At 56.1% G+C, this 11,636-nt stretch overlaps 1 protein-coding gene across 1 annotated transcript; it reads right to left on the bottom strand.

Annotated features, from left to right (window-relative positions):
- Window positions 1-1,509: 1,509 nt before the first annotated feature.
- Window positions 1,510-3,209, bottom strand: SST (somatostatin). The gene is made up of 2 exons (XM_075157642.1): window positions 3,002-3,209; window positions 1,510-2,027 (listed from the first exon to the last, which is right to left on the bottom strand). The coding sequence occupies exons 1-2, from the start codon at window positions 3,137-3,139 to the stop codon at window positions 1,815-1,817; spliced, it is 351 nt and encodes a 116-aa protein (XP_075013743.1). The 5' UTR covers window positions 3,140-3,209; the 3' UTR covers window positions 1,510-1,814.
- Between the last annotated feature and the right edge of the window lie 8,427 nt (window positions 3,210-11,636).

Below are 11,636 nucleotides of genomic sequence, written 5' to 3'. Positions count from 1 at the left end.
ATGCAGGGCAGTGGAGGCCAAGGACCGTGCATTTCCCCAGGTCATCCCACAAAACTACCCCTCTTGCAAGGGAGGAGGAGAGGAGGCTCCCAGGAGCTGGGGAGACACAGGATCGTGTCACAGCAAGGCTTCTCCAGCGGTGCAGGATCCAGCTTCCCTGGCAGCAGCCAGGCAGGGAGCAGGCAGCCCTTAGTCCTGCCTGCAGCACCGACAGCAGCCGCGGCTGCCCCGCTCCAGGGAGGGAGGGCAGCATCCAGTCCTGCCTGTGGGCTCGGAGGGGCCGATGCCAGCAGCTCTCCTCGCCGCGCACGTCCCCCGCTGCCCTCGCCTGCTGCCAGCCGGCTGCGGAGCCGCCCAGCTGAGCCCTGCGGTGAGTGAGCGCAGCAGAGCTGGGATTTCACGTTGGCACTGCTATAGTTCCCAATGACAAGGGATTCACCTGCCCCCAACTCGAATCTAACAAACCCCTGCCCACAGGGAAAGGAGGCACAAACTAAGAATAAAGGCAATGGCCCACAGCCATCAAGAACGATGCCCCACAGAAAGCTGTGCTCAGCACAGACCAGAGGCGACTTAACATGCCCGCAGCTGGGAAATCCACCTCCGCCAGGGTCATGCTCAGCCCTCCGTCCATGAACATCTCTAAGATCCCCCATTTTTCACCTTTCCTTCACATATGATGGCTACAAAATATTTGTTACCTTTAGTCCTGAATGATGAATTTCTCATCACACCCGTCCCCACGCAGGATGCGTGCTCTGTGGCTCCAACTCCCCCATGATTGCATGTCACAAACCAGCACGGCCAGAAAGGGAAGCGACTCTGCAAAAGCACGACGGATTTCTCTTCCATTGAGAAGCATGTCTTTTTCCCGATGCTATCTCCTACCCTACTGAACCTTTTAATATTGCCTTTAATGATGATGTAGTGGGTAGAAAAACTACTGTAACCACTTTATTAGATGGAGAAGGGCTGACAGCATGGTGTTAACATCTCAGCTTTACAGGGATGCGAAACCTCCCCCTGTGCAGCAGAACAAAGGAGAACTTTCCGAAGGAATCCCTGTTTGTCAGGGATGTTGCAAGGAGTAAACTATGCCAGGTAAGAAAACCTTTTAGTGTTTGTGGCTGAGGAGGGAATGAGGTATGCGTGGGGTAAACTTGTACTGTGAACCACTTTTATGATCCCCATTGCTGGGAATACACAACTGTGATTTACAGTGATGTCTCTGGTGATGGGTGTAAATCCTCTAGACTGACTGAAGTGCCAGCGCTGTGGATTTGACTCAGCCACAATTACAGGGATTTGATATCTAAAATACCACTGTGTCTCTGGGTCCCTTAGAAAGACCACAGCAAAAAATTCACTTTAAGAGATACTGTGTGCGTGTGCATATGCATGCATGTGGATGCTGTTTGCTGTTGCTGCCCTGAGACAGGTGGCATTTCGAAGACAAGCAGCCTGAGAGGTGACTTAGATTTTTCTCATTGACCACCAAGTCTCAACATAACCGTTTGAAACATAAACTTTATTGCAACAAAGAATTAAAAATAGTACATCTGAAAGAGTTGCAGAGTGCATGTAATTAAAGAACTAGTCAGAAATCACAACTCAAGCAAATCGTGTACAATTGGAACAGAAAGTTTTATTAAAACAACTGGAAATCAAACTCAAATTTTCCTTGTTTATTTAATTTCACCATAACCGTGGATTGTGTATTTACAGTCTTCGCCTCTTGTGGTGAAGGTTCTGCTCGGGGCAGGGGGCTAGGAAGAAGGCAGGGATGGATGGGGAGAAGAGGTGGGTTTCAAAAGCTAACAGGATGTGAAAGTTTTCCAGAAGAAGTTCTTGCAGCCCGCTTTGCGTTCCCGGGGTGCCAGAGCAGGGTTTGAGTTAGCCGAGCGCTCCAGCTCCAGTCTCACTTCATCCTGCTCAGCCCCTCGGGACAAGTCCTCAGACTCCAGGGCTTCATTTTCTGTCTGGCTTGGCTCTGAGAGCAGTTCTGCCAAAAAGTACTTGGCCAGTTCCTTGGGGGAGAAGAGGGAGAAAGAGAGAGACCACAATTACTCTTTGGCTTTTGGGGGCTCACCACTCTGTCCCTCTAAGACACCTTTGTGCCCAGATTAGAGATGCGCTCGACTCTGGAGGAGAAAGGGAGCCCCAGCTTTCCACAGAGCCCAGCCCGACAGCTGCTACGCAGCAGCTGCGCCTACGAAATAAAGCAGAGCAGAAGCGCACTGACATCTACCTGGTGTGGGGAAGAAACTGCTGTCCTGGCATGGCAGGGAATGAGCTCATCCGAGCACCACCCCACCTTCCCTTCCCTTCCCACTGGTCCAGCACGCTGTGCTGGACTCAGCGAGGGTGCCGTGAGGATGCTGCTAAAGTGACACGGGAAAGATCTTTGGGGGAGCTTGCAGGGGAAGCTGAGTTGGGGAACCTTCTAACTGGGGGTTATTTTTCCTCTTGCCCCTCCAAGCCCTGGCTGCCCCCTTGTATGGCTAAAGACATCCTCCTGCTGCACTGAGGCAGCTGCCTTGCTTCAGCGCCCCGGAGAAGCCCTGGAGAGCTTCACCAGGGGCTCTGCCCTCTGCCCCAGCAGCAGCTGCTCCTCATCCCCACCAGCACCCAGCTGGGCTGGGCTGGGGAGGTCTCCCCTTCCCGCCCCCAGCTGCCCAGCCTGTCGCTGGCTCAGCCCCGGCAGGGAACCAGGGGATCTGCCAGAGAACCGGCATCTGCAGCAAGCAACTGGGGTTCTGAAATGGGGTCATTGGGGAGGTCCGGTGAGGAACTGCAGGTCTGCACTGAGGGTACTGGAGGGGTCTACAGCAGAGAAGCTGGGGGTCTGCAATGGGGGTGCCAGGGGCTCTGGCGGGGAAATGGAGGATCTGCAGCGGGGAACTGGGGGGGTCTCCAGAGGAGAAGCGGGGGTCTGAAGCAGGGGCGTCGGGGTGCCCAGCAGGGTGCCCGAGGGGTGCCCGCCCCGTCGCGGGGCTCTCACCTGCTTCCCGGCGGCGGCAGCCAGGGACTTCTGCAGGAACTGCCGGAGCCGCGGGTCCGAGGGAGCGGCCGAGACGGTGCCGAGGGCCAGGGCGATGGAGAGCAGGGCCAGGGCGCACTGGAGGCGGCACGACAGCATCTCGCCGGCGGGTCGGGCGCGGAGAGGCGGCGGCGGGCAGGCGCTGGCGGCTCCGCTGCGGCTCGGCTCCGGCGTTGGGGATCTCCTCGCCGCCCGCCGCCTTTATAAACCCTTCTCCTGACGTCAAGGCGGGGGCGCCCCCCTCGCCCCACGCCGCCGGGGGTGGGTCCCTGCCCGGGACCGGGGGGGCCGGGACCGGGGATGCTCCGCTCTGCCCGGAGCTGGCCAAGCGTCCACGGTGCCCCCCGAGTACCCACCTCCGGCCGCCCCCCCGCCGCCCCCGGCCCCTGGTGCGTTTTCTCCCTAAATCACCGCCCCTCCGGAGCCCCCGACCCTGCTCGTCCGTTCCCTCCTCCCCAGCCACAAGCCCCCCGGCGCGGCGGTGGGGGGTCCCGGCTGTGCACCGCCCACCCCGCGGGTCTGACCCCCACGCCGGAGGGCTAAGCCCGCCAGCAGTCCCGGTGCCAAAGCCCCTCGCCCTCGCGCGGTTTCCCGCCCCGTCGGGTAAGAAACGGCTGCAGAGCCCGGGGAGCTGGAAAGGGTTCTCTTAAGGGCGGATTTGCCCCCGGCTCCAGCGGGGAGTGGGGGATGCTGAGCTGCCCCCGGGGGTCCTTTCTGCCTTCCATGGCCCCTGTGGGGCTCTCCGGTACTGGTCCTTGCCCAGACCCTCCCTCCGATTCCAGCCAGCTCCACCGGCCGTCGGGGCAGCTCCGCTGGCAGCCGGCAGCCTCCCGGGAGAGTGCCCCGGCGCTGCAATAGCTCTGCAGCTCCGGGACGCAGCGACAAACCGGTGCCTCGGTCGAGGCGTGCAGGTCCCTGGCTGAACCTGCAAGGACCCCTGTCCTGTGCAGGGACCTGCTGGCCCCATGGGGGATATGCCTGTTCCCCTGGGATGATCAGTCTCCCCCACTCTTCCAGCCTGTCCCCCTGAGGTGGCTGATGCCCACACTAGGCAAAGTTGCTGCAAGCTGCTGTCACCCCAGAGGATGGGCCTCTTCTGCTGTCTCCCAGCTGGCAGGAACAGAGGAGGATGTGCGAGGCAGGGGCTCTGCTACCTCCCAGAAAAGGGGTGTCAGGAGGTCTCTCTCCCCCCTCCATTTCCAGGTGGGGAAAAGCAAAAGCTTGTGGGGACAAGGACCCAAGTACTGCACAAAGGTCTCCAGAAATCTCCAAAAGGATGTTTTGTTTCATATCGAATTAATGTGCCTCTCCCCCACTCCCCTTCAAACCTGGTGCTGCTGGCTGGCTTTGCTGGGGCTGGCCTGGGAGCATGGAGCATGAACGAAGGTGTTCCTGCTCTCCTTTACAGTCCAGCAAGAGGAATTGGTGCTGGTCGCTGCCTCTGGGCTGAACAGGGGCTGCCCTCCCTGGATGGTGCGTCCCTTCCTCTGTGCAGACATCTGCAGCCACACACAGCCTTCATCCCTTGCATCCTCCCCAAATCATGGTGCAAATGAATGACACCCATGAGAGAAGAAGCCTTCATTTGTAGCCCAGGAGGCCCTGAGTGGAAGGTTGAATTGTGCTGCTTTTACAGCCAGATTTTCCCAGCTGCCTGACCTGAAAGAGGCCAAGCCCTGCACTCTGGGGACCCTGCCTGTTTTCTAGCACTGGTATTGCTCTGGGAGAGCTGGTAGAGAGGAGTCAGTCTCTGTTGTTTGTTCAGACACATTCCCTTGTTTTGGGCATAGGACACAGCCTTCTGCCAAGGTCAACAGGAGTGATATGGACCCAAAAAGAGCAGGCTGGCTCCAAGGGCCATGACTCCTACAGCTTCTCTTTCCCCGTACTAGCAGCTGGACCAGCATCTCTCTCCTCCTGCGGCCAAAGAAGCAGATCCAGTCCTGGGCATGGCAAATGGCCAAGGCAGCCGATGCCAGGGCATCAAACCTATCCTGGCCCTCTTGCCTGCCTTCAAGATAGATTTCCTAGGGATGGTTTCCCCAGCAGCAGTGATTCCCCCACTCCTCCCAGCTGTGCCGGTAGCCCAGTTTACTTGCACTGGAAATAGGCTGCTTTTGTAACCCCCGGGCTCTCATCCTTGGCACAGCACAACCCAGCTGTGCCACGCTGCAGTGCCAGCCTGGGCCAGCTTTGCAAAGGGCCCCAACTCCCCAGCAGCTCACCCCAGCTCCCACAGCCCAGAGCAGAGCAGCCTGCTTGAGCGCTGCATTGGGGAGGAACAGAGAAGGAAATGGGGAGCAGCATTGCCTTATTTCAGACTCCCTTGTGGCTGCTGGAAGCTGTTACCTAATGTCCCCTGCCACTTCACAGGTGACTGTCCTGTGAAGCCTGACATCTTTTTGCCATTCAGCTTGTCACCCGAAAGGGAAGGGGACATTGGGAGCCCCCATCACTCCTGAATGGGGAGGAATGGCTACTAGCTCCCTGGTAGCCACAGCTATGGAACTGAGCTGATGTGCCACAGGGATCAGTTCAGTGATCTGATTTCTCAGGGTATAGCAATGGGCTGGAGCGCAGACTTGGACTGCTGCATGGGGTGGAAAGCTGTGCTACATTTCAGCACTGTTAGGACCCATCTGTAAGCCAGTATGGAGCTGGGAGATGTAAGAGTTGGCACAGTGCAGGAACAACCTCCTTGATGAGTTCCCCATCTTTCTTGTTTCCTGCCAGCTTTGTGGAGGGCCAGCAGGACTCAGACACATTTAATGGGATTTTGCAGAGGTGCAGAGCTCAGTCTGAAATGTGGCCAGGCCAGCAGGAAGCTGGTATGGTCATGCTGGTGTAAAATGGGGGAAGATATCAGACTTGAGCCCTTGAGGGGTTTTGAGAGGCCATTCTTGATGTCCTGCCCAAATCCAGACTGCTGAGCACCGCATTCTTCTCCAGCTACCTGCAGCACCTATGTGTGCGTCAGTTCAGGCCTACAAAAGACTTTCAGCCCAAGGCTGTTCCTTGCTGGCCCCTGTCCTCACCCACTCTTTGTTTTTCATTTTAACATCTATCCACCCCAACCCTGCCCCGCCAACCCTCCCTGGCCAACTGGCAGTGCAGGGCATCCTGCTGCAGAGCAATAATGCCCAATAGGGCTTTGGGCTAGGAGCAATGTCGCTGCAATTGGAAAGATGTGCTCCCTACGGTGTAGTCTCAGGCAAGCACAGATCCTCAGTCACATTGCAGATGCCTGGTTTTGATGGTCACTCTGGCTACCGTGGCTCTTCCAGCCGCATGGGGACAAGATTTGGAGGACCACGTTGGCTCTGACTCCATCGTTCTGTGCAGCACTGGAGCTGAGCAGCTGTGCCCCTGCTCCCCGCTCTGCCCGGGGGAGGCTGGAGGAATTACAGCGGTGTACTCTAGCAACAGGAAAAATATTACTGCAGGGAAATGTCTTGGATTTGTCCCACTGAATTTCAGATACTTACCTCAGGAAAGCGAAGGTGTGCTGTTTTCTGCTCTCTGATCCCGCATCCCATCAGGAGATGACTTGGGTCCTGAGCCAGAGCAGCCTCAGGAAGGCTCTGAAGCCCACCTTGGCTGGTTTTCTCTTCCTGGGATTCAGCTGAGGTTGTGAGGCTGGTGGAGCAGGACCAGAGCCAGAACTTTGATGGGAAAGTTCCCCTAGAGACATCTTGGCCTGTTTAAAGAGAGAAACTGAGTTCCCACCAGGTCTGAGCCTTGTTGCTGGATAAAATGCTGAATGGACAAAAATTCTTGGTGCCCTCAGGTAGAATTTGGGACAATCGCTCTAATCTCCAGCTGAAAAGTTTTGATATGTCACTTCAAAGAAAATCTAAAGGAAAAATACAATTTAAATGAAAATGAAAACATGCACTTTGATTCAGAAAACCATCCTGTGCTGACCTGAAGGAACCAGCAATGAGGGAGTGGAGAAAGGGAGTCTATCTGCTCCATACGTCTTTGGACTGTCTCCTAAGTAAGGGCAGACATCCAGACATCCTTACGAATCTGGTGCAGGCATGGAGGGGTGAATTAAGTTGCAGATTGATTTACCAGTTCCCCCTCCCCCAGCTCCTCTATGGGATCACTGTGCTCTGAATTTTTTTACACTCATTCCCCAGCCAGATAAATCCATCATCCGCTCGGCTGCAAGGCGATTCTGTTCCTTTCTTTCTGCCGCAGCGCTGCGGGGCATGTAGCTTTGCAGACGATTGAATTGCATTGAATTCCTGTAACTACTTCCTTACCCCCACGGTTCCAGCTTGCTCCACAGATCCAGAGCAGCCCAGCAGTGCCCGGGACTGTGTGCACGGGCTGCACGCTCAGCTCCGCACCGGCAAAGCGTGCCCTCTGCTGTCACCGCAGCCGCAAGACCGGCTCTCGCCGCACCTCGCCTCCCTGGCTATCACCTGCAAAATACTCTCCAGACTTTCTCAGCTCTGCTTTCGTTAGCAGGACAGTTTTGTCATGTATCACTACCTTGCCAGCCGGGAAAACCCCTTTTTCTTTTATTCTAGCACTCAACCCAGTAGGGCTGAGCTGGGGCTGTGAAATTCCTCATCCTGGCTCTGGACACGCATCCCATGCTGCGGGGCAGTGAGGAAGCTGCCACAGCCCCACTGCTCTTGCAGCTTGCCGAAAACGTAATGGAGCAATTTCCTTCTGGAGGGCTGGTGCTACCCCCAGAGATACAGATGAGCAGAGGAAGAGCAGTCGGTCATGCCTGAACGATAATGAGAATCAAGAGCTCAACAAGGGAGAGAAACACCCACCGACTGGTACCGTGTGTCCCTGGGAACGGCCATGCGGAGAGCGGTGGTGTTGGGATTGTACATGGACTTGCAACAGCCCTGAGAGGTTTCTGGGTAAAATACTGTTTCTATAGTAAAACTTGGGCACAAATCCAAAAGAATTGGACTGTGCATTAATTACAGTCTTCTGGCATTTCTGCTCCAGGTAGCAAAGTGGGAGGGGAGCCATGCTGTGGAGGTTCACAGAGAAGGGATCCCGCTACCTAATTTTTCCGATGTCTCTGTCTATGAGCTCGAGCTGTGTTCAGGATTTCTGTTGCTGCTACCTGAGATTCACTCCTGGTCTCAACCTCCTAGGATGCTGCCACGGCATTTGTAGGGTTGAAAGCGGCCCCCTTGAAGTCAGACAAGGGAAAGATCAGCACAAACCTGTGCAGAAGCAAAGGTAAACAGGATGAGCTAAGGGCAGTACTAGGGTATTTACCTGTACCACTGTGCAGACTACTAGGAGCCATGGATCGGGCTGTGTTAGGGACTGTACAAACGGATGCTGGCCTGTGCTGTAAGGAGTTACCAGCATAAGGCAAGAGATGATGGATACAGTCAGGTAAGCATATGAAATCATCAAATAATACAGGGCTCTGCTTCCTCTTTATATATAACTCTCCTCTATAAACACTAACTCCACAACAAGAGCTTGGGCGTCCCTTCCCTCCAGCTGTGACACTGACCCCCTCTCAGAGAGGCCAGGCCAGGAGGCTCCAGGTGGCCATGGGCACTTGGGTCCAACCCCACAAACAGGCAGCATGCATCCCAGTGACACAGGATCCTGCCCGTGGGACCGCAACGGCTCTCAGGCTGCTCCCGGCCAACTCAGGCTGCAGCTGGTCATTCCCCACAGCAGATCCACACCAAGGGGGGACAGGCTGGCCCTGGGGACAAGCTGCAGGCAAGCACCTGCCTTCTGCCTGCAAACCTTCTCCCTGGGTTGTAAGATTTTCCCCGACAGCAGCAGATGTCCCAGGTCGGGCTGCATTTTTTTTTTTTTTTGGACAGATGTCTTTATTCCGGGGACTCCTTGCTTAAACTCCGTCTTCGCCTGCCCTCCCGTGGAGAGCCGGCAGAATACAGCGGAGCGCCCCGAACCCTCCCGCCGGGTCCGTCGGGGCGGTGCGGAGCTCGGCCCCGCCGTGCCGAGCCTGGGGCCGGGGCTGCTGCGGGCGGGGGCGGCGGGATGTGCAAGGCAGGGGCAAGCCGGCCAGCAACGCTGCTGAGAGAAGGCAAGCATCGACGGCGTCGTTGAGTCCAGCTATACACCGATCGAACATCCATGTCTTGGAAAGTCACAGCCTTGGTGCCTGCATTTAAGTCTTCCACATTTTAGTGTCATTTTTACTCAGCACAGGTTTTTCAGCACCAAAACCAGGCCCAAGGACCAGAGAATAAATTGGTGAGCGCAGCAAGTTCAGCACAGCAGTTCACAGCATCGCTGTGGGCATCCCTAGAACCCTGCTCAGCCCCAGGAAACTTGAATCCCCATTTCTCTCCTGGGCCTTCCTGAAGCCTGCGCTGAGAAGTCAAATGGGGAAGGAGCTGGCAGTGTGGCGAAGCTTTTTTTCAGTGCAGAAGAAATTTGAAGATAAGGAAAACTCGACCACATCCCCATCTATTGCACAGGTCTTTATGTGGGAGGAGGGGGACATGGGTACCAAAGGAGCTGCTCAAACATTCTGGGAAGCTTCCTGGAAACCAGCCAGTTTATAGGTTTGGTGTTGTCCTTTCTTCTGAGGCTTGGCAAGAGTCAGACTCTTTATTTGGAGCCAGGTTTTCAAAGGGCAAATAACCCAGTGATACTGACCCGGGCAGGCCTGACGAGTTCCATGTTTGTGGGCTCCACAGCCATAAAACATGTAGTGCAGCCCTGTGTGTGACTGCTCCCTGGCCTCTGCAAACACCGTCCGTGCCGAGCAAAGCTTGCCGGCACGGGCTGGCTGTGCCAGATGTCTGCAGACCTCTGCCCTGCAGATAGTAAGGGAGCGATTGCTATCGCTTCAGCTGAACTGCCTGGAAAAGCCGTGACATCATTGTTTAAAAGAAAAAAAAATCTGTCAGGAGGAGGAAACGCAGCCATGATCCAGGAAAATACAGTATTTATTTTGCAAATGCAGCTGAGCAAGTCAATGGGAAATAGAGGTCGTGGCTACGCAGCCTCCTTGTCTGCGGGGCTGTCAGCCCAGCCCAGCCACTTCCAAAAGTGACAACTGCAGTAATCAGAGAGGTAGCGAGCTCAAAGACAGGCAGCTCCCGACAGAGAAGGAGAAACCTGAGTCTGTGTGTCAAATGAGGACAGTATGGGTGTCAAAACCCCGTCATGAGGACAACCAGCTTTACTAAACATTAAAAACCTACTGGGGAGAGGTGGAGAAAGGAAGCAAGCAAGGCAGCAAAGTGAGAGAGGAGGTTTTTGCTCTTCCCAATACTCAGGCAATGCCCCATTTGTTGTCATTTTTCCCCCACCCCGCGCCTAACACGAGTAAGCTGGTGAGGGCTCGTGCTGGGCTCAGCCCTCCCAGCAGTCAGCAGGGTGCACCCAGCCTGGGGGTGAGAGGATGCAGGTGAAGAGGGGTTTTGTGGCCGAGAGGACCTCGCCCCACAAAAAGCCTGCCCCGCAGCCGGCGGGCGCTTGCTGCAGGCTGCCAGGCAGCCCTCCTGCCTGGCCAAATCAAACAGCAGCAGGAGCGAGAGGCTGGCTCCAGCTTAGTACTCAGCCCTCGCTTTTTTGGGGGCTTCTTCATGTGCCAGCAGATCTGGTCCGCTGGGAGACAAGTCAGAGGAGCTGGGGGTCCTGCAAAGCAGCGCTGCAAATTGGCTGCCCCCCTTCTTGGCATTTCCCTCCCATGCAGGGCTGCTTTTTTTGTCTCACGTCCACCTCTGTCCCATGGTGTGTTGAAAAGCCCATCCTCCTCTTCACCTCCAGCACCTCCTTCCTGCAGCCCCTCCTGACGCTGCAAACAGCCAGGCCCTCCCCTTCCCCTTCCAGTTCCTAACTCCCCCCACTGTGAATCAGCCCCCAAGTGCTGCACCAAAATTGTCCATGAATTAACTAAACTAAAAACGAAACAAGCCCTGCGTGGCTCAGACCCCACCCTGGGCCGTGTTGAGCAGTGGCCCTGCTCCACACCAGCACTGGTTGCAGCCGGTCCTGCCTGTGTAATTCAGAGAAGCTTTTTGCTTGAGGCTCTTTAGTTTTCTGCAACTAGTGAGCCCTCACCAGCAAAGAGCTGCTGGTTGCTTGCACAGGCACTTGCGTGCACCCCGGGCATCCCCAGTTCTCAAGGTCCTGGTCACCCCGTGGCTTCACCCCCCAGCTTTGCACAGCCACCTAAACAGACCAAAGCGTCTCCTCTCCCTGCTGGGGGAGAGCAGGGGGACTCCCTCAAGCTGGGCTTTCTCAGCTTTGGCCTGTAGCCAGCATGCAATGGCTGGAAGCCCAGAGATGCTGTCGGCCAGCGAGTTCCTGGAGGGGGTTACAGACCCTGTTCTACCGAACCATTGCACAAGGCAGCCGAAACCAGCAGCCCCCCCCGCCCTGCCCCAGGCACTGGAAAGCGAGAGGAGCAGCAGGCAGCCTTCTTCCCTGAGCAATTCTGGCAATTGCATTGGTTTCCAAGAAATATAAATAACTACCCAGCCATCTGGAACCAGCCCTGGGCTGGTCAGCAAAAGGTCTCTCCCAGGCTCTGCCCTATTTCTGCCGGCTGCTCAGTGCAAATGCAGAAAGTATCAAGGAGGTGGCACAGTTGGGACAGTCCCCACCAGGATGC

Source organism: Calonectris borealis, chromosome 9, assembly GCF_964195595.1.
Source record: "Calonectris borealis chromosome 9, bCalBor7.hap1.2, whole genome shotgun sequence".
NCBI lineage: Eukaryota > Metazoa > Chordata > Aves > Procellariiformes > Procellariidae > Calonectris > Calonectris borealis.
The sequence above is the reverse complement of the archived record's forward strand: the minus strand, read 5'-3'. Positions and strand labels throughout refer to the sequence as shown.

Excerpts from the sequence above, each read along its gene's own strand:
- SST (XM_075157642.1), bottom strand. The coding sequence starts at position 3,139 with ATGCTGTCGTGCCGCCTCCAGTGCGCCCTGGCCCTGCTCTCCATCGCC. Across the intron at positions 2,028-3,001 it reads CTGCCGCCGCCGGGAAGCAG|GAACTGGCCAAGTACTTTTT; the intron begins GTGAGAGCCCCG and ends TTCTCCCCCAAG.